At 44.8% G+C, this 24,309-nt stretch overlaps 1 protein-coding gene across 4 annotated transcripts in view; it reads right to left on the minus strand.

The window, feature by feature from the left end:
* The window catches only part of SPINT2 (serine peptidase inhibitor, Kunitz type 2), a 31,528-nt gene extending 8,416 nt beyond the window's left edge, over positions 1 to 23,112 (minus strand). Inside the window, exon 1 of one of the 4 annotated variants that reach the window (XM_036345549.1) lies at positions 22,589 to 23,112. In XM_036345549.1, coding sequence (XP_036201442.1) covers positions 22,589 to 22,694 — 106 coding nt within the window. In that variant the 5' untranslated portion in view covers positions 22,695 to 23,112. The remainder of the gene's footprint in view (positions 1 to 22,588) is intronic. The other 3 variants (XM_036345551.1, XM_036345548.1, XM_036345550.1) reach the window with 3 other exon arrangements.
* Between the last annotated feature and the right edge of the window lie 1,197 nt (positions 23,113 to 24,309).

The raw sequence follows: 24,309 nt of genomic DNA on the forward strand, positions 1-24,309 counted from the left end.
TTAAAAAAAGTAAGAGATAGCCTGGCTGGCGTGGCTCGATTCCCAGTCAGGGCAAATGCCTGGGTTGTGGGCTTGATCCTCAGTACAGCTCTTGTAGGAGGCAATGATTCTCTCTCATCGTTGATGTTTAAATCTCTCCCTCCCTCTCTCTGAAATCAATAAAAACATATTTAAAAAAAAAAGCCAAGTGACTCAACCTTCCCATGTGATCATGAGTCCACACTACCTCTCCTTATATCCTGGCCTCCATGATCTCTACATCTGGCAAAAGGGAGCCTAGCACTGGGTGCTTGATAAATATCTCAGGGCCCAACACTTGGCTCCATGTTATTTTCACGTTTGTTAGGTTTACTTCACCAATTAGGGCAATGGTCGCCAACCTTTCGGATCTCACGAACCACCAGTGGTCTGCGGACCATAGGTTGGCGACCGCTGCTCCAAAGGTTTCCTTAAACCAGCGGTTGCCAATCTTTTGGATCTCACGACCACCAGTTGGCTATTGCTGCTCCAAAGTTTCCTTAAACCAGCAGTCGCCAATCTTTCAGACTTCACGGACCACCAGTGGTCGGCGGATCATTGGTTGGTGACCACTGAACTAGAGGATGACTCTAGAAAGCATAGGAAGAGGATTTGGCTTCTCTTGTGTCTCCAAAATATGTCACATCTAGAGGCCCAGTGCACAAATTCGTGCACAGATGGGGTCCAGCTGGCCGGGCCCCAATTGGAGCCAGGCCTGTCAGAGGGAGGAGGAGATGGTTTGAGGTTGGCGGGCCAGCTGGCCCGCCCTGATCAGGGTGATCAGTGCCGGGCCAGCTGGGGGGAGGGGCCACGGGTGATTGGCCAGTGGGCCCTGCCCCTGATTGGGGGGGCTGGGGCCAGCCTGGGGAGGGGCTGTGGGCCAGCTGGCCCTGCCCCCAAATGGGGTGGGGGGGCCTGGGGAGGGGCCATAGGTGGTTGGCTGGCCGGCCCTGCCCAATCAGAGTGGGGAGCCCATAGGGGGCAGAGCTGGCTGAGGGGTTGGGGGGGCCGCAGGCAGTTGGCCAGCCGGCCAGCCCTGACCCTGATCAGGGTGGGGGGGCTGATCTGGGATGGGGCCAGCCAGCCCGGCCCCTATTGGGGTCAGGGAGCAATCAGGGGCAGGGCTGGCCACCCTGCCCTTGATTGGGGTGGGAGAGGCTGATCAGGGGCAGGGCTAGCTGGGGGGAGGGGCTGCGGGAGGCTGGCTGCAGTGGGCGTCATAGCAACCGGTCGTTCTGGTCGTTAAGGCGTTCCAGTCGCTAGCTTTTTATCTATATAGACTAGAGGCCCGGTGCACGAAATTCATGTGCAAGTACAGTCCCTAGGCCTGGCCTGCGATCAGGGCCATCTTTCCCAGCTGCCCACAGCCGGCCCTGCCCCCTGCTGCCACCAACCCCCAGTTCCCCGTTCGCCATCACGTGATCGGTGCCTGACGGCCGGGTGAAGGGACTGAGAGGTCAGCCCCACCCCCACCACAGGTGGCCATTAGGTGATCAGAGCCTGCTGGCCAGGGAAAGGGACCAAGAAGTGGTCAGTGTGCCTCATAGTGACTGGTCCAGCGGTCATTCTGCTGTTAGGGTCAATTTGCATATTACCCTTTTCTTATATAGGATGATCAGCATGAAACTAAATGTTCCAGAAAAACATCAATCTTTGCACAAAAAAGGTTGGTGCTGTGCAAAATACCCCACACACCCCAATAAATCACAAGTAACTAGTATAGCAGGAAAAGCATATTCTGAAGTAAGAAACTGTTACTTTCAAAGCAACTATCAATGAAATCACCAGTTAAAACATACCTTATCTGGACATGTGATATGAACAGAATCACACAGCATATCCAGAATAGGCAAATCATTAGGGTAAGACGTGGATTAATGGTCTCTGGTGCTGAGGGATGGGGTGCTGAGTCCCTGCAAATGGGCACAAGAATCTTTTGGAGATGATGGAAATGTTCCAAAATTGGACTTTGGGGATGACTGGATTATACAACTCTGTAAATGTACCAATGATCTTTGGTATGTAAATAATACTTTAATAAAGCAGTCTTTTTAAAAATAGGGATAATTTTTGCCCATAACACTTCAACCAGAACCAGCTGGGTGTGCACCTGGAGCAGGTACTTTCAACAATGTGCCAAAGGTCACAAAACAGCCCTGGCTGTCATGGTTTGGTGGTTAGAGCGTTTGACAGTGCACCGAAGGGTTCAATTCTAGGTCAGGGGCATGTGCCTGGGTTGTGGGTTCGCTCTCTGCCCCTGGTTGGGGTGCATATTGGGGACAGCCAGTTGACTCACATCAATGTTTCTCTCTCTTGCTCCCCCAGCCTTCCCTCCTTTCCACTCTAAAAAAGTAGAGGGCCCTCGCTGGTTCAGCTCAGTGGACAGAGAGTTGGCCTGAGAACTGAAGGGTCTCAGGTTTGATACCAGTCAAGGGCACATGCCTGGCTGGCAGGCTTGATCCCTAGTAGGAGGTGAGGAGGAGGCAGCCTATCAATGATTCTCTCTCATCACTGATGTTTCTAACTCTCTCTCTCTCCCTCTCTGAAATCAATAAATTTTTTTTAAAAAGTGATGGAGGAAATACCCTCAGATGAGTATTAACCAATAAACAAAAAAGGTCACAAACATATCCTGTTAACACAACCCAGGGGAAACAAGGCGGGAGAGCTCTCTGGTAAATGATTCTGCCTGACACATATGGCTGGCCAAATGTCAGTGGCAGCATAGCTATGAGACAAGACAGTGAGGATCCACTTAGGACCCAAAACTGAAATCATCAAGACAGGGAGCACCCAACTGCTCGAGGCAGCGACAGCCTGCCTGATGTCCTGCTAAGCTGAGAGCCCTGGAAAGCACCCTGATTGCTGTGTGTCCTTGCTTCCTGAGCAGTACCAGGCACTGCCTTTTTTCATTTTATTTTAGGGGACATTTATTAAAACTGGGACAGTGAAACAAGAAAGGGCCTAGAATAACAGGAGAGGAACCAGGTGGGGAAATGAGGCTAGGCTGGGCTGCTTTGGCTCACTGGGAAGTCAATACAGCTTCAGGGGATTTACGTAGGACAAACTGCTGCTGCCCATTACCGCCCTGGTGCAAGTCTCATGGGGTCCCTTGGAGTTTAGGAGGTTGTGCCTGTAGGGGAAGGAGAGAGGAAAGGGAATGGCATGGGCACACTACCTGGATGGAGAGCATGCCCAGGTACTGCCTTTTTGGCAAAGAGCTAAGGGTGGAATTGTACACTTTAAATGGGTGAATTATATAGTATGCGAATTACATCTCAATTAAAACAAAACCTGAGAGAGGGCCAATCGAAGCTCAAGGTAAGAACTACCAGACACCAACGCAACAGGGTGACCAAAGTATAAAGGGTGAAAATTTGGTGGTTTTTCATAAGCACATATGCCATACACACACTCTGTGCAGATATGGAAGCCTCAGTGTCTGCAAAGAAGAGAAAAAAAACACCTATCCAGGGTGGATGGCAGTTTCCTTGGTGAAGGAAGTCAACACTGCCTGGAATGTGGCCCTCATCTTTACAGGCAGACAACACCCACAGGGATGCTGATCCCTGCTACCACAGCACACAAGAGGATACTGAGAAAATAACTGTCAAGCCCTAACTGGTTTGGCTCAGTGAATAGAGCGTTGGCCTGCAGACTCAAGGGTCCCAGGTTCGATTCCAGTCAAGGGCATGTACCTTGGTTGCGGGCACATCCCCAGTAGGGGGTGTGCGTGAGGCAGCTGATCGATGTTTCTCTCTCATCGATGTTTCTGTGTTTCTGGCTCTTTATCCCTCTCCCTTCCTCTCTGTAAAAAATCAATAAAATATATTAAAAAAACAAACAAAAAAAAAAACATTAAAAAAAAAAAGAAAATAACTGTCAAGCCAGTTGGATGTGTACATTCACCAGCATACCATCTCAGAAAGCAAGCTGAAATGTAGAAGGTCACTTGGATTTGCGGTTAAGAAAAGTTTGCCGCAGGATTCCCAGGTACATCCTCTCTCTTGGGTCTGCCTCAGAGATGCTTTCTTTCCTTACTGAAATGTTCTTTCTGTGGATATGCTGGTCCCTTCCTTACTAATATTTCGGGCCTGGGAGGCTAATCTGTCACACACAGCTGCTCTCAATTATCACACACTGATTTCATAGCTTCAGTTTCAAAAGCAGCCTATTTCCAGGTTCCTTGGGTAGAGTAAGAGATGGGGAAACTTTACTTTTGTCTCTAAATTAGACAAAAATCACAGCGTATCTGGAGAGAATATTGATAATTGTTGAACCCAAGGGATGATTTGAGGGGGCTCATAAAACTGTTTTCACTACTTTGTTGTGTACATTTGAAAATTCCTATAATAAAAAGAGAAAAAAGGTAATCTCTTTTTTACTCAAATTTTATTCAAGTAAAAGTAAAAGAGCCTGGCTGGTGTGTGGCTCAGTGGATTTATCGTTGTTCCACGGACCAAGAGGTCACTTTTTCGATTCCCAGTCAGGGCATATGCACAGGTTATGGGCTCTATTCCCAGTAGTAGGCATGCAGGAGGCAGCCAAATGGTATTTCTCCCTCTCTCTCAAAAAAAATCAATAAAAATAGATCTGGGGGGAAAAAAGTAAAAGAGCTCTAAGTAGCAGATTAATTGGCCAAAGTGAGGTTCAATTAAGATGAAATTTAACCATCCACTTACTGTATCAAGACAAGTGCTTCTGTGAATATAGAAGCCAAATGGTGGAAAAATCTCATTTTGTCATATGCTTTTACGCCTCTATGATATACATTTTTACTCTCTAGGCCTGAGAGAAATGAGCTCATGAAAAATAAATCTGTTTTATTTGCTTGTTTCAAAGAAGACAGTGTCCCTTTAGGAAACACAGGCTATATATTCTTGACTTTCACCCCAAATAATAACAACAAATTTTCTTTCATTATTCTCCAAAAAACTTGTACAAGAAACCAGAAATACTTTTAGTATGTAAGACAGATTCCACGATTTATCTTCCTTAAAAGAACTTAAGCCCTAGCCGGTTTAGCTCAGTGGATGGAGCATCAGCACATTGACTGAGGGGTCCCGGGTTCAATTCTGGTCAAGGGCACATACTTCAGTTGTAGGCTCACCGCCAATTGATGTTTGATATGTTCCTCTCACATCGTGTTTCTCTCTCTGTCCCTCCCCTTTCTTCTACTCTCTCTAAGAATCAATGGAAAAATATCCTCAGGTGAGAATTAACAAAACAAAACAAACAAACAAAAAAGTAAAGTACTCTACTTTGGTATCCAGATTAAAATCAAAAAGCCGTTTTACTTATTTCTTGCCACCCCATTTATTGCTTTCACCAAGCAGTACACAAGGCACATTATGTGCACTATTTCTAATTGTCACAATTAAACTGTGAATCATGTAGTAATATCCCCACTTTGCAGATAAGGACACAGGCCTGATTGGGGGGGGTTAAGCTAAGCGAGCAGCAGACCTGGATATGCATTCAATTCATATTGGTCTGATTAGATAGCACCACTCTAATGACTCTTCGGACTGAAAAAGCTTCTACAGTACCAGGCCCTGGGAAAAACATGACACTGAAGTTGCCTAAAAGCCACAACATTCCTGAAGACCTTTATCACAATCTGAGGGGTCACCAAGGCCAGGCCCTTGGCTGGGCCTGTTCTCAGCCACACTCTGTGACAGGGTCAGGGACAACATCATACCAAAGGAACTGGCCAACACTGAGGGAGATTTGGTTGGACAAATTTTCAGGAAGTTATTTGTTAATGAATAATTCTATTATTATGGAGATGACAAAATGAGTCTTAGAATAGTGTTAGGAAACAATCATAAAAAAATGTCTTAAGTCCGACTTGTATGCTCACAAATGCTAGTGCAAAATTAAGCACTTTCACCCTGGCCTGTGTGACTCAATTGGTTGGAGCATCATCCCATACACCAAAAGGTTGTGGGTTCGATTCCTGGTCAGAGCACATGCCTATGTTGGGTTTGATCTTCTGGTCGGTGCCCACATGGGGGGCAACCAATTGATCTTTCTCTCTTTTCTTTCTCTCTCTCTCTCTCTCTCTCTCTCTCTCTCTCTCTCTCTCTCTCTCTCTCTCTCATCCCCCTGTAAAATAAGTAAGCATATCCATGGGCGAGGATAAAAAAAAATTAAATACTCTGTTTTCAAAATGCAGAGTAAGAAAAGCTGAAGGGAACCAAATCTGGATATACTCGCTTCACAATATGCAAAAATGGAATTTCAGCCTTCAAGTAACAATAACATACCTTTGGAAAAGCATCCAAAATGGTTAAAAATCACACATTACATGAAATATAAACTGTTTAATTATAAAACCCAGGCAGGCATTTTGAACATTAGTTATTACAAAACTGCCAAATAGCTGGGTCTTGGTCATGAAAACAGGTTTCTCAGGTTCTGAAACCACTAGGGCTTTAACCAAGACACCTAGCCAATGGCTCAGACAATTCCTCTCTGTGTGCAGCTGGCTGGAACCATCTGCTGTCACCTCCTAACAAGGACATCACAGAAACATTAGCCTGGTGGTATGCTCCCAGGCACTACCAATCTAATTTAATTTCACAGGCTGAAGAAGATGGTGTCTAATTATTCTTCAAAAATGCACAACTACAGCTGTGCAGACTGAAAAGTAAGTTTAAAGTTTACTTTAATAAAGTATTTCAAACATTCTAAAAAGTATAGAAAACATAACACTGGTGTATCTAGTTCTCAGCTTTATCAAATTATAACATTTTAAAGGACTAAAATATTGACAGAGTGGAAATATTCATGCACTGGGGTGGGGCGGGGTGTGTGTGTGTGTGTGTGTGTGTGTGTGTGTGTGTGTGTGTCTCAGCCCAGCCTGCACCCTCTCCAATTTGGGACCCCTCAGGGGATGCCTGACTGCCAGTTTAGGCCCGATCCCTCTCACAATCCGGGACTGCTGGCTCCCAACCACTCGCCTGCCTGATTGTCCCTAACCACTTCTGCCTGCCACCTGATCACCCTCTAACCACTCCCCTGACAGCCTGATCCATGCCTAACTGCTCCCCTGCCAGCCTAATCGATGCCTAACTGCTCCCCTGCTGGCCCAATCACCCCCAACTGCCCTCCCCTGCCGACCCGGTTGCTCCCAACTGCCCTCCCCTGCCGGCCTGGTCCCCTCCAACTGCCCTCCCCTGCAAGCCTGGTTGCCCCCAAATGCCCTCCCCTGATGGCCTGGTCGCCCCTAACTGCCCTCCCCTGCTGGCCTGGTCGCCCTCAACTGCCCTCCCCTGCTGGCCATCTTGTGGCTGTGGGTCCTGCCATCTTTGAGGGTGGGGCACTCAATTAGCTTATTGGCTGTGGGCACCACCATCTTTTGTGATGACCTGAGGGTCAATTAGCATATTCCCTCTTTATTAGATAGGATACCCCTCACTTCAATCCCATTTGCAATGAACAACTATCTTGAACTTGGTGTTTTCTTTTTTTTTTATTAAATATATTTTATTGATTTTTCACAGACAGGAAGAAACATCGATGAGAGAGAAACATCGATGAGAGAGAAACATCGATCAGCCGCCTCCTGCACATCTCCCACTGGAGATGTGCCCGCAACCCAGATACACGCCCCTGACCGGAATCGAACCTGGGATCCCTCAGTCCGCAGGCCAACGCTCTATCCACTAAGCCAAACCAGTTTTGGCTTGGTGTTTTCTTTACTCATGTTTTCATACCCAAAGTCAGTTTACTTTTTTAAAAAAATATATTTTTATTGATTTCAGACAGAAAAGGAGAGGGAGAGAGAGAGATAGAAACACCAATGATGAGAGAGAATCATTGATTGGCCGTCTCCTACACCCCCACTGGGGACCAAGCCTGCAACCCAGGCATGTGCCCTCCACCGGAATCACACCTGGGACTCTTCAGCCTGCAGGCCAACACTCTATCCACTGAGCCAAACCAACCAGGGCGTCAGTTTACTTTTTAAAAAATATATATTCTTATTGACTTCAGAAAGGGAGAGGGAGAGATAGAAACATCAATGATGAGAGAGAATCATTGATTGGTTGCCTCCTGCACGACCCCTACTGGGGATTGAGCCCGCAACCGGGCATGTGCCCTGACCGAGAAGCAAACTGTGACCTCCTGGTTCATAGGCTGACGCTCAACCACTGAGCCATTCCAGCTGGGAATGAGTCAGTTTACTTTTAAAACAAACAAAAATAACTTTAAAACAGTTTACTTTTAAAACAAACAAAAATAACTTGCCTAGGATTCTAGTCCTCGATACACTTTTTAGTCCCATGAGTGCTATAAACTAAAGAACACCTTGCCTCACTATAGGCCTAATAAGAAAGTCCAATCATCTCCCAAGCCTGAGGCTGCCATGAAATGGTCTTCTTCTTCCCAACCACCATCTGTTTCTCTAGAGCAAATGTCAGTAAACATTTTTTTAAATTTTGTTTTATTGCTTAAAGTATTACAAAGAGTATTACATATGTCTCCTTTTTCCCCCCTTGACATTCTAATTTATTTTGATTGTTTTTTTCAAATAAAATATATAATACAATTACAGAAAGTTTATAAAATTGGAAAAAACATATGTATATATATATACCATACATAGAGATTATACATAACTCTACTATTCTAAGACAACCACTACCCTGAGTATAATTTTGTTCAAACCTATAAACTGCTTTTATTCACTTATAAATATTTCCCATATTACGGTCTTCATAATGCTTTTTTTTTTATTTTGTTTTATTGCTTAAAGTATTACAAAGAGTATTACATATGTCTCCTTTTTTTTCAGTAAACTTCTTTTATGATGGGTCAAATAGAACATACAGGTAGTACTTGCTTTGCATGCTAGTATTGAAATCATGCAAATAAACAGGGAAAAAATATGACTGTTTCAAAGGGTTTGATTCCGGTCGGGGCACATAGCAGGAGCAACCAATAGATGTTTCTCTCTCACATCAATGTCTGTCTGTCTCTCTCTCTCTCTCTCTCTCTCTCTCTCTCTCTCTCTCTCTCTCCTACCTTGCTCTCTCTAGAATCAATGAAATCCATATACTCAGGTGAAGATTAAAAAAAAGTAAAACAAAATTGCTCTGAGAGTTACTTTTTTGTGAAGGTTTTTGCCAGTGTTACTTCCCCTGCGACTTCATCCTTTTTGCCACATTTCTGTTGCTAAGTGGGCCCTCACTAAGGTCCGCTGGGGGCATATCCAGTCTCTCAACTGGAGGTAGAGTCAACATTCCCACAGTCAGCTAGTTATTCTGTCACTCCATTTATGCTCCACTGGAATTTCAGTTCTGGCATTATCACTTTTTTTCTTTGCTGCACTGGAATCTATTTTTGGCCAATTCCTTCTACTGATTAACCATTTATATAAACTCACATAGGTTTATCACTGGGAAACAAGGCGGCAACACAACTACATGCTTTGCTATATATGAACTAACAAATGTGAAAGGACCAATCACTGCTGTACGTATAGTTTATAGTGATTTGTGACGGTAGGACTGACTAGCAGGGGAAACCTGTACCCATGTACTTTCAGTTATTATACTGTGGTTACTGTATTCTGAGGCCTGTTGTTAAGGGACTGAAATTATTTCATGAAAGCGTGGTAATGAAAATTTTTGCATGTTGAAAACCCTGCAAAGCAAGGACTGCCATTATTCAAGAGCTGTGGGCTACATACTTCTTTTTTTTAACTTTTAGTTGCAATTAAAAAATATTTTTTCCCCATCACCATTTATCACATAGTTCTGATTCAACTCTGTCATTGTAGCATAAAAGCTACCTCAGACAATATGTAAATGAATGACAAGGCTGTCATTCCAATAAAGCTTTATTACGGACACTAAAAATTTTATCTCACATAACCTATACATGTTTTAAAAATTATTTTGATTTTCAACCACTAAAAAACATAAAAATCATACTTGGCTTGCCAATTATTTTTACAGTGTTTATAAAAAACTCCCTGTTCAGATTTTCCACCCTTACAGAACTCAGTCTTATATGTGTAGTCAGAAGCTACCACATAGATTGCTAGAGTTTACATTTCTTTAGCAGAACTGACCATGCATTCCTTTGCTAAAAGACTGTAGCACACCCTTTTACCAATAAAAACAGCTCTACTCTCTTCATTGAAGCCACTTAGAATTCTAAGAGATAATGGCCAAAGAGAAATTATTTGATATAAAAAGTCCTTGGAGCCCAGCCAGTGTTGCTCAGTGGTTGAACGTTGAACCATGAACCAAGAGGTCACTGGTTCGATTCCCAGTCAGGGCACATGCCCGGGTTGCTGGCTCAATACCCAGGAGGGAACAAGTCCCAGTAAGGGCGTGCAGGAGGCAACCAATCCATGATGTTTCTCTCTCACCGATGTTTCTATCTCTCTATCCCTCTCCCTTCCTCTCTCTCTAAAAATAAATAAAAACATTTTTTTAAATTCTTGAACATTTGAAAATCATATTTTATACACAAAAATAAGGCAAAGTACAGTTCACTGTTCAGTATTCAAAAGCAAAGAAAGTAATGAAGAGTCATATAATTCAAGAATTTCAAAGACCAGGGGCAACTATTACCAGGGCTTGGTTTTCACAGATCACCACAGCTGAAAATTCACCACCAAGACATCTTGTTTATGCCAATGAATAACTGTGAGACATTCACATAATGGAATAACCAGAGCTGTGAAAACAGTCCAATGTGTATGTGCTGGTACAGAAACATGGCTAAGTCTGAGATTGGGCGAGAGGGGTGGGGGGGTGTAAGGGGGGGAGCAAAAGAATGGTTTTTGTATCATAATTCCTTTTTTAAACTTTTAATTTAGACACATGCATGAATCTAACCCTCAAGGGAAAGGGACTAAAGGAAGGAGTCGTTTACATACAGGTTTTCTTTTTCACCTGTTTTTGGTATAGTGTGAGCCATCAGTGGCCTTATCTGGACAGCAGATTATGGTCACGTTTGTTTGCTTCCTTTTTTCAGTAAAAAATTTTTAAACTACATGAATTAAAACTGAATGTATTAACTTCCCTAGTATCTGGAGCAGTACTAAGCTATAGTGTTTGTGAATAGCTATCATACGTAAATATGGTGACCACATAATTGATTCTCATCAAGACACTTTTCAGAGTGTTAATAGTTACCCTGGGACATATGGTGATATTGAAGCATCCATCTTATATAAAAACTGCTGTTTGAAATTTTAACCCTGCTATTTCTGGCTTCTGTAGATGCTTGCTGGCTAAAATAATAAGGAAAATAAGACTACTCCCATTTCAGAGAGCCACTAAACCTTCTCCAGACGAAGTTATCAGTGCTGGCGTCAGGCCAAGCCTTTTGGTCAAGGTCTCAAAGCGCCAGCACATAGGGCCCTTTAAGAACTTGCAAAGGGAACCGGAAAAAACCCATATTTGGGAGATAAAGAGGGTAAGATCGTATAAATATGAGAAACTTCGTGTGGGAAGGACCCAGAATTTGAGAGACATTTTCCTCTGGGCCCGCGCTAAATGTAACTCCATCTCTGTAAGCGTTGCTTGGTTCTACGGTTTTTCTGTAAAAGTATAAACTGGAACCATCCAAGGTAAATCCTCCAAGCCATCCTATACACTGAAGGCACTAACTAGGAATGTGGTCCTTGCCCTCCAGGGGTTTATACTTCAATTACAGCCACAAGACTCCCTTGGGTAGAAAAGATAAGAAAAAAGGAACCACACAAGGTAAAATATTATAATCACAGCCTAATTCAAAGGGCTTATAAGCCATACAAGGAAATGACTAAAGACTCTGGTATAGGGGAGTGACACAATAAGGAAGAGTCATTTAGCAAAAGTGTGTAGGACAGATTAGAGTCAATAGTTAGCCCGATAAAGGACCAAAGCTTGAAGGAATACCTGGCTCCCTTTTACCTGCTGAAGTTACCCAGGGGCATTTTCCTAACCTCCTAGTATTTCTTCATTCATAACATGGGAACAAAAATGTGTAAGCCTAATAATAAAACTGGAAAATGTATAACTCACATATTTCTTAATTCACCAAGCCCCATATTCATTGATTTAGGCCTGCCTACTTAAAAAATCATGCAGATTTTAAAAACCTGGAGTATCTAAATCAAAGAATCTTAGCAGGTTTTAGGAAGATTAGGCAGTGCTTTCTGTGATACAATAAGAAAAAATATATTTGGTCTTTGACCCCCTGTGCCCCTCCCCACCCCTCACCTAAAACCCTTAAAATTTCCCGAGTGTTAGGAGCATCTTTTGTTCTAATATTTGGTCTGTGACCCAGGTTCCCGACACAAGAGTGTCTAAGACCCTGGGAATCTCTGGAGTGATAAAATTACTTTTTGTATGCTAATGAGATGATGGGGATAAAATTACTTTTTGTAAGCTAATAAGATGATGGGGGGAGGGGGGCTGGAGAGCTTCAAAATGGGGCTGTGCATCAGAAAGACCAAGGCAAGATTAAAGGTCTAGCTAGAACGTTCAGCTCCACCCTCCCATCCTCCAGGGAGGGGACAGGGGTGAGAAACTGAGTTAGGAGAGCTTCTGGGTTACTTAGTGAACACATCCATATGACTGGAGAGTGGCTGGCTCACTCCACACCCCAGGACAGAAGCTTCTGTGCTGGGGATCTTCAAGACTTCACCTATGTCTTCACCTGGCTATTCATCTGTGTCCTTTATAATAATTCCGCAAATGTTGTTTTCCAGAATCTAGTGAGTGTTCTACTAGCAAATTATTGAACTACTGAACCCAAAGGTATATAAAAGGAACCCGTCATTTATAGCAAGTTGGTCAGAAGTACATATGACAACCTGGGATTTTTAAGTGGCATCTAGGGAGGAGGGGCATTTTGTGTGACTGACCCCTTAACTTGTGGAGTCTGTGCTAACTCTGGGTACTATCAAAATTGAGTTATTAAAAAAAGAATTGAGTTAAACCACAGGACACCCCATCAGTGTCTGAGAACTTGAGAACTGCTTGATGTAGAAAAACCCACACATCTGGTGTCAAAAGTATTCTGTAGTAAACAGGATAGTTTTCACTTTAAAATCTTTTCACGTTAAGGGCTAAGAATGTTAGCAAGAGAACAATCTTGAGGACATTATAAATAAAACTCAGCCCACGTTGATGTGAAGGCCTCTGTGTGTGATTTATACCTGTTCTGGACCTAGTTAGTATAAAAGTGTTATTTGGCAAGTTTGTTAGCAAAATGTCCCCCTATGTTTCCTGCTGAGGAATGCACCATTAACCTTGAGAGTATCTTGACAATGGCGTATCTGGGAAAGGGCATTTGCTCACTGTAACTTGAATTCACTAATAGGCCCCACTGAGCTAAATTCTGCAGGCTTGCTCTGATGCATTTCTTTTTTTTTTAATATGTTTTTATTGATTTTATAGAGAGAGGAAGGGAGAGTGATAGAGAGAAACATGGATCAGCTGCCTCCTGTACACCCCATACTGGGAATCAAACCTGCAACCCAAGCATATCCTCTGATGGGGAATCAAACCAGTGACCTCTTGGTTAATGGGTCAATGCTCAACCACGCCAGTCAGGCTCTGAAGCATTTCTTGAAAACAGTTCAAATGGGAGGGTTGTCTTTAACACACACAGGTTAATACCATAAGATTGTTGTGAAGGTTATAATAGTTTATGATACATTACAAGCGCTTAAAACATTTAGCACAAAGCTTTAAATAAACAGTAGATATTATACTTTTATGAAGACCAGACTAATATAGAGACAGTGGGAACGAAAATAAAGAAAAGGATGACACACTTCACTAGAAAGTCCAACTGAATGTGGTGACTGACAGGATATAGGGAATATGGAAAATCAAAAGTACAACCTCAGATTAAGGAGTTGGTCAAACCAGTTCAATCACTCCTTCCCTTGGATTTTCTGCTATGTACCATTTGCCATGACTGAGGTGACAAAACTTATCTTCACCTGAAGTAAGGTAATGGCAAACTATCACACAGATCGAACTCCTGCACCATGAGATTATCATGAGTTCAAGAGTTCAGGGACAGAAAGCCCAAGGGTGGGACTGGAGAAAATAAGAAAAAATATGCCTTGGTTACCCATTTGGACTACAAATATCTTTCCTCTGAAGATTGAGAGAATCTCATTGTATGAGTGAAGAGGTACTCAATGCCAGGGAGGTAAGCAAGCTGTTTTAATTCTACCATGCCAAATTCCAAAGTTGACATTTATTTTATAATCAGCCTTAGTTCACCTATTTTGGTAGCTAGATAGGTTCTACATACTTGAGTACTTCTGTTTACAGAATGGAAAACTACTAACTACCCATCTCCTCTAGATCCAGGTGTCTGGAAGTTCTCATTAATAGGATAATTCAGAAACTTTAAAATAACCCGTAGGTATTTATGAGGAAAGAACATTTAAATGGACAAACCCAACTTCAATTATAAGGCTCATAAAATCTTAATGTTTTAGATATAAAATCTTGGCATTTTAAGATATAAAATATTTAGATAAAGTTTACATTTCATAAACTACCAACACAACACAAACCAGCACTCCTGCCCACCAGCATTTCATATTTATCACCCAAACAGGAGTATAAATTATACCGTTACTAAATTCATAATTAGAAATACAGTAGGTGATCTGAACAACTTGGAAACAAACAGTTTCAAAGTCTTTTATGAGACTGTTAGTTCACATTCAGGGGATCTTGACCTTGTTTGAAAAAATGGATCATTTTCAGAAACTGATAAAACCTAATGGACCCTCTTCCTAGAGCAGTGTTTCTCAACCTGTTTTTTACTATTACACTCTCCACCCACCCCAAGGAGCCCTGACATGTTTTTCCTAGTCACCCCAGGAAATTCCAATACCACACATACTGTATACTTATTTATACAGAGTGGCCCTTTGAAAGGTCATAAACGATTGTAATATATAATATCTCCTCCATCCCCCGAATATGCCTTAGACACTGGGAAACACATGGACAAAATATCACATGTAAACTTAGGGACTTCAGATTAAGGGGCTTCTAAAGACAGGGACCCAGGACCCCATTGATGAAATTCATCTCAAACATCTGAAAAACAACAATTAAAAATGTTTACCCTTATTTTTTTTTTAAGTGATTTTTTTTAAAAATATATTTTATTGGTTTTTTACAGAGAGGAAGGGAGAAAGATAGAGAGTTAGAAACATCGATGAGAGAGAAACATCGATCAGCTGCCTCCTGCACATCTCCTACTGGGGATGTGCCCGCAACTAAGGTACATGCCCTTGACCGGAATCGAACCTGGGACCCTTGAGTCCGCAGGCTGATGCTCTATCCACTAAGCCAAACCGGCTAGGGCTACCCTTATTTCTTTTTATTGATTTGAGAGAGATTTGTTGTTCCACTTATTTATGCATTCATTAGTTGAATCTTGTATGTGCCCTGACCCTCTAACCAACTGAGCTACCCAGCCAGGGCGATCCTTATTTCTAAAACTGTTTCTTCAAAAGTTCCTGGCCTCACATTCCATCACAGGGAGTTTTCAAAAAGATCTTGTCAGAAACAACACCTGAAATGACATTTGTGACCAGGATCATACAAAGATATCCATAATCCATAAGCTAATGATTCTAGACTCATCTATGAATTAGTCATATGACCAGTAGGCCACCAAGGCCTCCTGGGGTTAATGAAGTCAGTTTGGTGTGACTTCTTCAGAGTTCTCTCCCCCTCACATGAATCACAGGCTACTATATCCCTTATTTGGCCTTCCTTGTCAGTCTCAGGACATGGCAAACAGAGGCTTGGCTGTCTGGCCAACTACCAAGAAGACAAGCTTGAGCAAGCAAATGGCTCTGGGGATAGGTAAAATGAGAAACAGGTGGGGCAGTAGCAGTGAAAGAGAAGCTGGCTTTTTCTATCACAGGTTGCACTTTCAAATGCTGACCAGGACAAAAGAGTGTTTCTGATGGAAAGTATCTTTTTCCACAGAAAGGTCCATTCTCCCTCAGTGGACCTAAAAGCAAGACCCTGAATGTTTTTTGGGGATTGGTGCCATTTGAGCTTCAAAGCCCATGTTTTCAGTAAACACCAAATCTTGCCTTACTTTTCTTCAAAGTACTCATCCCCAGATCTATATTCATTGTTCATTTCTTTATTGTATTGTCTTCATCTCATCACAATTTAATTACCATGGACTGTGTGTCTTTTTTTTCAGTGCTCTGTTTCCAGGGCCTAAAAATAAAGCTTGGTATGTGCTCAATAAATGTGCTGAATAATTATTTCAAACTGTCCTGGAACCACTTTCTTGCCTGCAAGCAGAACAAGAGCCTCTTCTATGGCAGACAAGAATACCAGAAGATGCTACTTTGGAGAATCCCCAGCTGATCACCAACACCATATACACATTTGCTCCTATCTATCACTGTGTCTTTGACCATCCAGGGGGGTGAGAAGAGAAAAATGTACTGACTAATAACACCCTTATTAGAGATTTGCTAAAGTTCACCCTTTTAGTAAAAATTCTGGGGCCGGGACCGGTTTGGCTCAGTGGATAGAGCGTCGGCTTGAGGACTGAAAGGTCCCGGGTTCGATTCCGGTCAAGGGCATGTACCTTGGTTGCGGGCACATCCCCAGTGGGGGGTGTGCAGGAGGCAGCTGATCGATGTTTCTAACTCTATCTCTCTCCTTTCCTCTCTGTAAAAAATCAATAAAATATATTTAAAAAAAAAAAAAAATTCTGGGGAAACTGTAATTAACCCAAGAGGTTGATGGAAACTGAAAATCACGTGAAAGTGCAATAGAGGTTCTCAAATGCTGCATTTGTCCTCAGCGTAAGTCCCAAAAATAAATCCCAGGCCGGGATAAAGGTATTGGCAACAGTTACTATGCCAATATACAATACAACTGACTACTCCCTAAAGGAATTTTTGAGGTACTACTCTGCAGAGGAATATATTACTGTCCTTGAATTGATCAAAATTACTATTTGGGAGCCCTCCAAATACCTGGGGAAGAGAGAAAAAAATTACGCACATTTGTGGTCACCTGATAAAGGGTTTTCCACTCCCCAACATCAATAACACACATACATACACTCATTGTACAATTTATAGAGTTGTTTTAGCCACCTCCATTTACTAAATGGAGCATATACTTAAGGTGGAAGTCACAGCTCCAATGTTTACAGATAAAAAGGGTAAGCCAAGTGAACACATACACACTGAGAGTAGTAACTAGCGGCTAGCTAGCCTGTCCAAAAGGAGGGATGGGGCCCAGCCCATGGTGATTTGTGGGAAGATAGGACTGGTGGCACCAGATCTTCATATTTTCAGGGAAAGCCAAAATACAAATTTTCCTATTAAAAATTTATACTTTCTTTGTGCTTTCCATGATTCTCCTCTCACATGCTTATCATTATCACATTAGTCCCAGCCTCCTAAATTACCTCTCATACCCATCATCCTGTCTTGTTACCATTTCCCTTTCCCCAACTCTTGGGGGCCTCTCTATTTACGACCTATCTTAAGTAAAATCTCTCCTTTTCTCAGTCACTTTGACTTTCTTATCTCTAACCTCGTCTGTTCTCCCCTGAAGATATGCTTTCTCTTATGCCCTTCTAAGTGGGTAGGTCACCTTGCTCCTAGGTGCTACTTCCAGACATTCTGCCTCCATCCTCTCCCCAGTCCCCCAGCAAAGAATCTTATCCTCAGGGCAGATAGTATCCACCTTGTGCATCATCTCCTGACCCAGGCCATTACACCTCACTTCTCCATGATTTTAGCTCCAGGCTCACTGCCACCCCCCCTCTTCCCATCATAATCCTTGGTGATTTCCATATCCGGGCCAGTGATCCTTGAATTATCCTGACCTCTATGAAGACCTCCTCTCTTCCAATGATTCTATCCTCCCCCAGACTCTTCCATGGTCATGCCTAGGTCTTGTCTTAATAACTGCAGTCTTGCTCTAGCCGGTTTGGCTTAGTGGATAGAGTGTCAGCCTGGGACTGAAGGGTCCCGGGTTCAATTCCCATCAAGGACACACGCCCAGGTTTCAGATTCAATCCCCAGAAGAGGAAAAATGCAGGAGGCAGCCAATCAATGATTCTCTCTCATCATTGATGTTTCAATCTCTCTCCCTCTCCCTTCCTCTCTGAAATCAATACAAATATATATTTTAAAAAATAAAAATAACTGCAGCCTCTTCAGAACTTCAGTTTCACGCATCTCATTCACTGCCCACCATGTCCTATCTTTCTAGTTCATTCCCTCCAAAACCTCAATTTCAGCAATCCATTGGCCCTACGACCCTTCCATGACTCCTCAACGCCCTCATGTCTTCACAGATTAAATTCCTTGACCTACTAGTATAATCAGCCCCTAAACATTTGTCCACTACACACTTTTATCTGACAGAACCTATGCAGCTCCACCCTACTTATCTGACAAAGCCTATGCAGCTGCTTGTGGCTGGAGAAACACCTCACTCAGGGAAAATCAAAGCAATCAGGAAAGAAGAAGGGGAAAAAAAGGTAGAAAGCTTTCAAACAAACAACTTCAGATAAGCAAGGGCATTAGTTGACCCAGCCAAACAGGAGTACTTCTGAAAGGTCAGTAGGTCCAGTCATCTGCAGCAGCCAGGGAGGCCACTGCAGCCAGACCTGGCTTTGTCAATTACTATTTTGTGACCTTAGATAAGATCTGTAACTTCCCTGCCGGGAGCCGGTCCATGCTTGCTGTTTCAAGGGACCTGGCATATATGGCATACTGTCCTTAATATGTTTGCTCACCTCCTTGGCACTATGTGTTTTAACCAAGGTCTCTGAGAAAGGTTGTTTCCCCAGGTAAGGATTTTCCCCTGAAGTTAGGGAGGGAATAAAACCTCTTAACTAAGTGCCAGGCGGGTAATTAATCACTTTAACTATGAACAATCATGCTTAAGCTACATAATCTTTACTCCCTGGAATGGAGATAAGAAACGCCCTAACCTTTGGAATAGAGATTGATAGGATTGGAATCAACTGGTATAAATACAGATGTAAGAAGACAGAACTTAGAAGACAGAACCAGGAGGCACAGAACCTACACAGAACATTCTCTAGAGACAGAAGAACTTCGCTGGAGAGAACATGGCAAAAGATCCTGGACAGAAACTGGCCTCAGAACCTAGAGACAGAACCTAGCGAGAGAACATGGCAAAAGATCCTGGACTGAACCTGACTACAGAAATTGGCAAGAGAACCTGACTAGAACCTGGTGACTGAACCTGGCTGGAGAACCTGGACAGAACCTGGCTGGAGAACCTAGCGAGGGAACATGGCTACAGAACCTGGCTGGAGAACCTGGAGAACCTAGCAAGAGAACATGGACACAGAACCTGGATGGAGATCCTAAGCAGAACCTCTCTGGAGATCCAGACCAGAACTTGGCTGGAGATCCTGGCTGGAGATCCTGGCTAGGCTGCTGATCAACTGAACACTGTCTCTGTGTCCTTCCTTCTTCGCCGACTCCGTCTACGCCTTTGGGAACCCCTGGACCTGCTGGGGTTGGACCCCGGCACTTCCCCACACCAGGTTTTCTCAAGGATTAAATAACACCTGGAGAAGTCAGGCCAGTGAAATCATTTGGTCTGGCCCTGCCAAGGCATTAGGGGTGAATTAAATGTTTGACCAAACATAGCAGGCTAATTTGTAAGTTGATAATTTTGTATGGCCCTCGAATGATGTTATAAATATCCAAATGGCCCTTGGAATAAAAAGGTTCCCCATCCCTGAAATACAGATGCAGAATAAGCAATAGATGTTAGCCCCAAACTCAGTTTTGACAAAGTCCAGGCCAGGTAACTGGAAGGTACTATACATCCTTAACATAATTACTTCATCTACATAAGTCCAGAAGGGCTGACAAATCCTGGTTCAGACTGCAAGAATAATGAACAAAGAATAAGAATAATGCATTCCAGCCCTAGCCGGGTTGGCCCAGCGGATAGGGCGTCAGCCTGCGGACTGAAGGGTCCCAGGTTCGGTTCCGGCCAAGGGCACATGCCTGGGTTACGGGCTCGATCCCCAGTGTGGGGCATGCAAGAGGCAGCCAATCAATGATTCTCTCTCATCATTGATGTTTCTATCTCTCTCTCCCCTCTCTTCCTCTCTGAAATCAATAAAGAAATACATTTTTAAAAAAAAGAATAATACATTCCTAATTCTTATTCCTCTAGAGCTGAGCCCTTGACATCCCCAATAACTCACTTTTTTTTCTCTCTGTCTCAGGCAAAGAGAAATTAAGTTTTCAGAAGTCACTGCAGATGATGACTTGTTGCACACCCATCGGCTTTCTCACTTTTCCCTAATAGGCTGGCCTATGCCTATAATGCCACTGGCTCCTGCCTGTTTCTCTCACCTCACATCCTACTCCAATTCTCCCTTCCTCCCTTTCTGCTCCAGCCACACACACTGGCTGGCTAGCTCTCCTGGTCTTTTCCTTCAAAACCACCCTGTGTTTTCCAGCCTCAAGGCCTTTGTACTCCATAACTTCCAACTGGACACTCACCCCTAAGGTCTTTGTGTGGCTGCCACCTCCTCACTTTTCATCTTAGAGCTCAGATGTCACCCTCTTCAGAGAGCGCTCCCCTGACTACCGAACCAAAATGACCCCCATCAGGCATATTTTTATATGGCTCTTACAAGGGGTCCTGCAGGCTGGCTGGCTTCTTTGTTCACATGCCAAGCACCCACCTGAGAGGGGTTGGGGCTAGAAGGGGGGCACAATTATAAGAACACAGTCTTGTTGAAGGATAGAAAAGACTACGAGAGGAAGCACAGGAACATAGATATTTATATATCTGGGTCACAGGGCAAGTCATAGAGAAAGAATGGCAAGAGAAGCAAATTGCCTCAAAATATACACATGGAATCTGAATAGTGTACTTTTTGAAGGGAAAAAATGAAATTTGGAACCTGTTGTTTGTTCATAATAGAGAATAAAATTTTAGGTGATTATATTGGGAGGAAAAGTGTCCCCCATCATCTTACATCACCTCATTTGTGTACTTCGCCTTGTTCATTTACTTCTTAGTAATTTAATATTGTGATGAGTGCTCTTTATTTAAATGTTTACTCACTATCTGTCTCTCCCACCAGATTTTTTTTAAAATATATTTTATTGATTTTTTTTTTAAAATATATTTTATTGATTTTTTACAGAGAGGAAGGGAGAGGGATAGAGAGTTAGAAACATCGATGAGAGAGAAACATCGATCAGCTGCCTCCTGCACATCTCTCACTGGGGATATGCCCGCAACCCAGGTACATGCCCTTGACCGGAATCGAACCTGGGACCTTTCAGTCTGCAGGCCGCCGCTCCATCCACTGAGCCAAACCGGTTTCGGCTCTCCCACCAGATTATAAGCTCTGTGAGTGTAGGGACCTGGCTTGTCTGAGTCACAGCACTGTCCCTGAGACATAGCAAGACCTCAAAAAGTTTTGCTGAATCAATGAATTCTTTCAACAGTTATTTTCAAAGCCCACTTGTGCTTGTCTTAAGAAGTTAAGGTTCTAACACCTGTTCAAAAAGACCTTTCAAGCTAAACTTCCTTAAGAGTGGAGAGGTTTAAATCCGAACCTCTTAAAGGACCAATCCAATAATAAATCTAGGCCCAGCTCCTCAAAACCAATATTATTCTTTTTTTTAATTCTCACCTGAGGATATGTTTTTTTATTGATTGTAGAGAGGGAGGGAGAGGAAGAAAGAGAAACATCGATGTTTCATCGGCTGTCTCCCGCACGAGCCCGAGGGGAGTAGGCTGGTGGGGGAGGGGAACCAAACCCGCAATCTAGGTCCGTGCCCTGACCGGGAATCGAACCCGCAACCTTTGGTGTCCAGGATGATGCTTCAACCAACCGAGCCACCCGGCCAGGGCGCCAATACTCTTCTTATACCCTGGCATCTGGCAAAATTTCTCCCCTCCAACACTTTTGCTTTTCTTCTTCCTGTTGACTTCACCGAGAATCACCTTCCTTCTTGGAGGCGCTCCACGGCGGCTGAACCAGAAAGGTTTCTCAGGAGGCTCACGTCCCAGCTCTAAAGAGGCGGGGGTGGAGCCGGCTTCCCAGAAGCAAGCTGCCAGCAGGTCACCTACCCAACCCCCTTCCTCACAGGCCTGGCCGCCCAAGGCTTTCCTGAGCCTTGGGGCTTCGTGCGGCCAGGACGCGGCTGGCCTTCTGGGGGGCCTCTCACCCCTTCCTGCCACGGGAGGGGCCGCGCTACTCCCCGGCGACACGCCGGTCTCGTCCCTCACCCACTGGAAACTCTCAACGCTGACTCCCCCGCCCGGCCGCACTCCCGAGAGCTGCCAACCCCTTCAAAGGCTCCCTCTCCCGGAGCTGGCTCCACCACACCCTCTGTGAGCTTCACCAAGTCGCCCCTTTCCTCCCCCGCCACTCTCCCCACTCTCCCCACTCAGACCTTGTCCAGAGTCCCTCGGATCCCAACTTACCCTCCACATCCTGCCCCTAACGTCCCGCCTTCGGCCTCTCGGCCTTCCACTCCTCCCTGGAGACCCGCTCGGGCACTCACCGTGGACGTCACGTTCTCCGTCGGCCGCTTCGGCCCCGAAGAGGAGCAACGATGCCAGCAGGGCGAGGAGCGCCGGGCACCGCCTCGGCCCACACAGCTGCGCCATGACTAGCTCCACGGGCCGCGCGCAGGCGAAGCCTCCAGCCGCTGGCCGTTGGGGTCTCGCGATCAGGTGCGAGAAGCCCCTTGCCGCGCACGCGCACTGGAGCGCCTCGCGGGCAGGTGCGGACGCTCGTAGAGGGGTCGCGCTGGCGCTGGCGCTGGCGCAGGCACTGGCGCCGAAGTCTCCGGAAGAAAGCGCCTTTCTCTGCCTCCTACGCCCACACGCGGGAGAACGCTCCTCACTCGCCCTTTGGCCCCCGGTGACACACAGCGACTGCCCACCGTTCAGAACCCCACCACACGGCAAATGACTCGGTGGGGGCTGGAGCCAATGGCGGCCGGCTGGAAGGAGACGTCGAAGGTGGCCTGGGAGGGGGCGGGGAGCACCTGGCGCAGGCGCAGGGAGCAGGCACCTGCGCGGCCGTCCTCTCTCGGCGCACCTGGGCCCGCCCCCTGGCGCTGGGGAAAGGCCCGGGCTAAGGTTGGCTCCGCCCCGGTTAAGCCTGGCTTGCGGGTCGGCGCATGCCCGCTGAGCCCGGGCTTCCTGCTACCCTTGCCCTGGGGCTGGTTGATGAAGACCCAGTACCTTCGCCCAACTCCAAGTGGAAGCAGAGGGCGCAGACACGCTCCTCCTGAAAAGCTGGCTTTTTGCCCGCCTCAATTCAGTCTTCCTTTGAGGAAGAGAAATTTATTTTTTTCTAAATTCGACGTTCTCTAAGCGCCTCGTCGGAACTTGGTAATGCAGCACTGACCACGTCAGACTAGTCCCTGCGTCTCTAGTCTCTAGATAGGAGCAGCCACAGGGCAGAGTGACTAGGGATGTGACGGGAAGCACAGGCCAAGTGATCATGAGCTGGGGTGGTGGGTGATGGGAACCCAGACACATCCCCCATTCAGTGTGAGCTTCTCCGGAGGAGGGGATGGTCTTACGAATGAACACCAGCCTCAGGCTCTGCCTCTACAGTTCCCAGTCCTGAAAAGTAGATAAATTATTCACCAGACTGGGATAGGGGCAGCGATAGGGAAACACAGGCAGAGTAATCAGGCCCTAAAGGAGGAAAGCCCAGAGGAAGTGCCTGACCCAGCGTGGGGGCCAGAGAGACTTCCTGGAAGAGAATCTCAAAAGGTGGATGGAGTGGGACAGGCATAGGAGTAGCGGGAAATAAAAGAGACGTATTGAGCTGGCAGTGCAGGGGAGCCCACGAGGAGGTGGTTTTGAAAATGAACACTGACAAAAGGGATAATGGACAAACATTCCAGGAATTAGAACAGCAAAGCAAAAAATCCTAAGATAAGAAAGACAACAGTATGTTATAGGAGCCAGGGCCACTCCCACTAGTCAGCCTCCCTCCTGACATATTAATACAGGGGTGGGCAAAATAAATAATACAGGAATAAACTCTGTTTCCTGTAGTTACAACTATAAACCTATTTTCATCCACCCCTGATATGTGAAGAGCCTTAATTGGGTAAAATGGTGTTTACCTTAAAGTTTTATGCCAGCCATCTTCTTTGATCTTGCAGTGAGGTCCTGGAACTCCAGATCAAGATTCCAAATGTGAGCCCAAAGATCTCCCCAGCACCTGAGCACTCCACCCCTTCCCCTATCCTACTAAGCC

The sequence above is a fragment of the Myotis myotis genome, unplaced genomic scaffold (genome assembly GCF_014108235.1).
Source record: "Myotis myotis isolate mMyoMyo1 unplaced genomic scaffold, mMyoMyo1.p scaffold_m19_p_19, whole genome shotgun sequence".
In the NCBI taxonomy this organism is placed as follows: Eukaryota; Metazoa; Chordata; class Mammalia; order Chiroptera; family Vespertilionidae; genus Myotis; species Myotis myotis.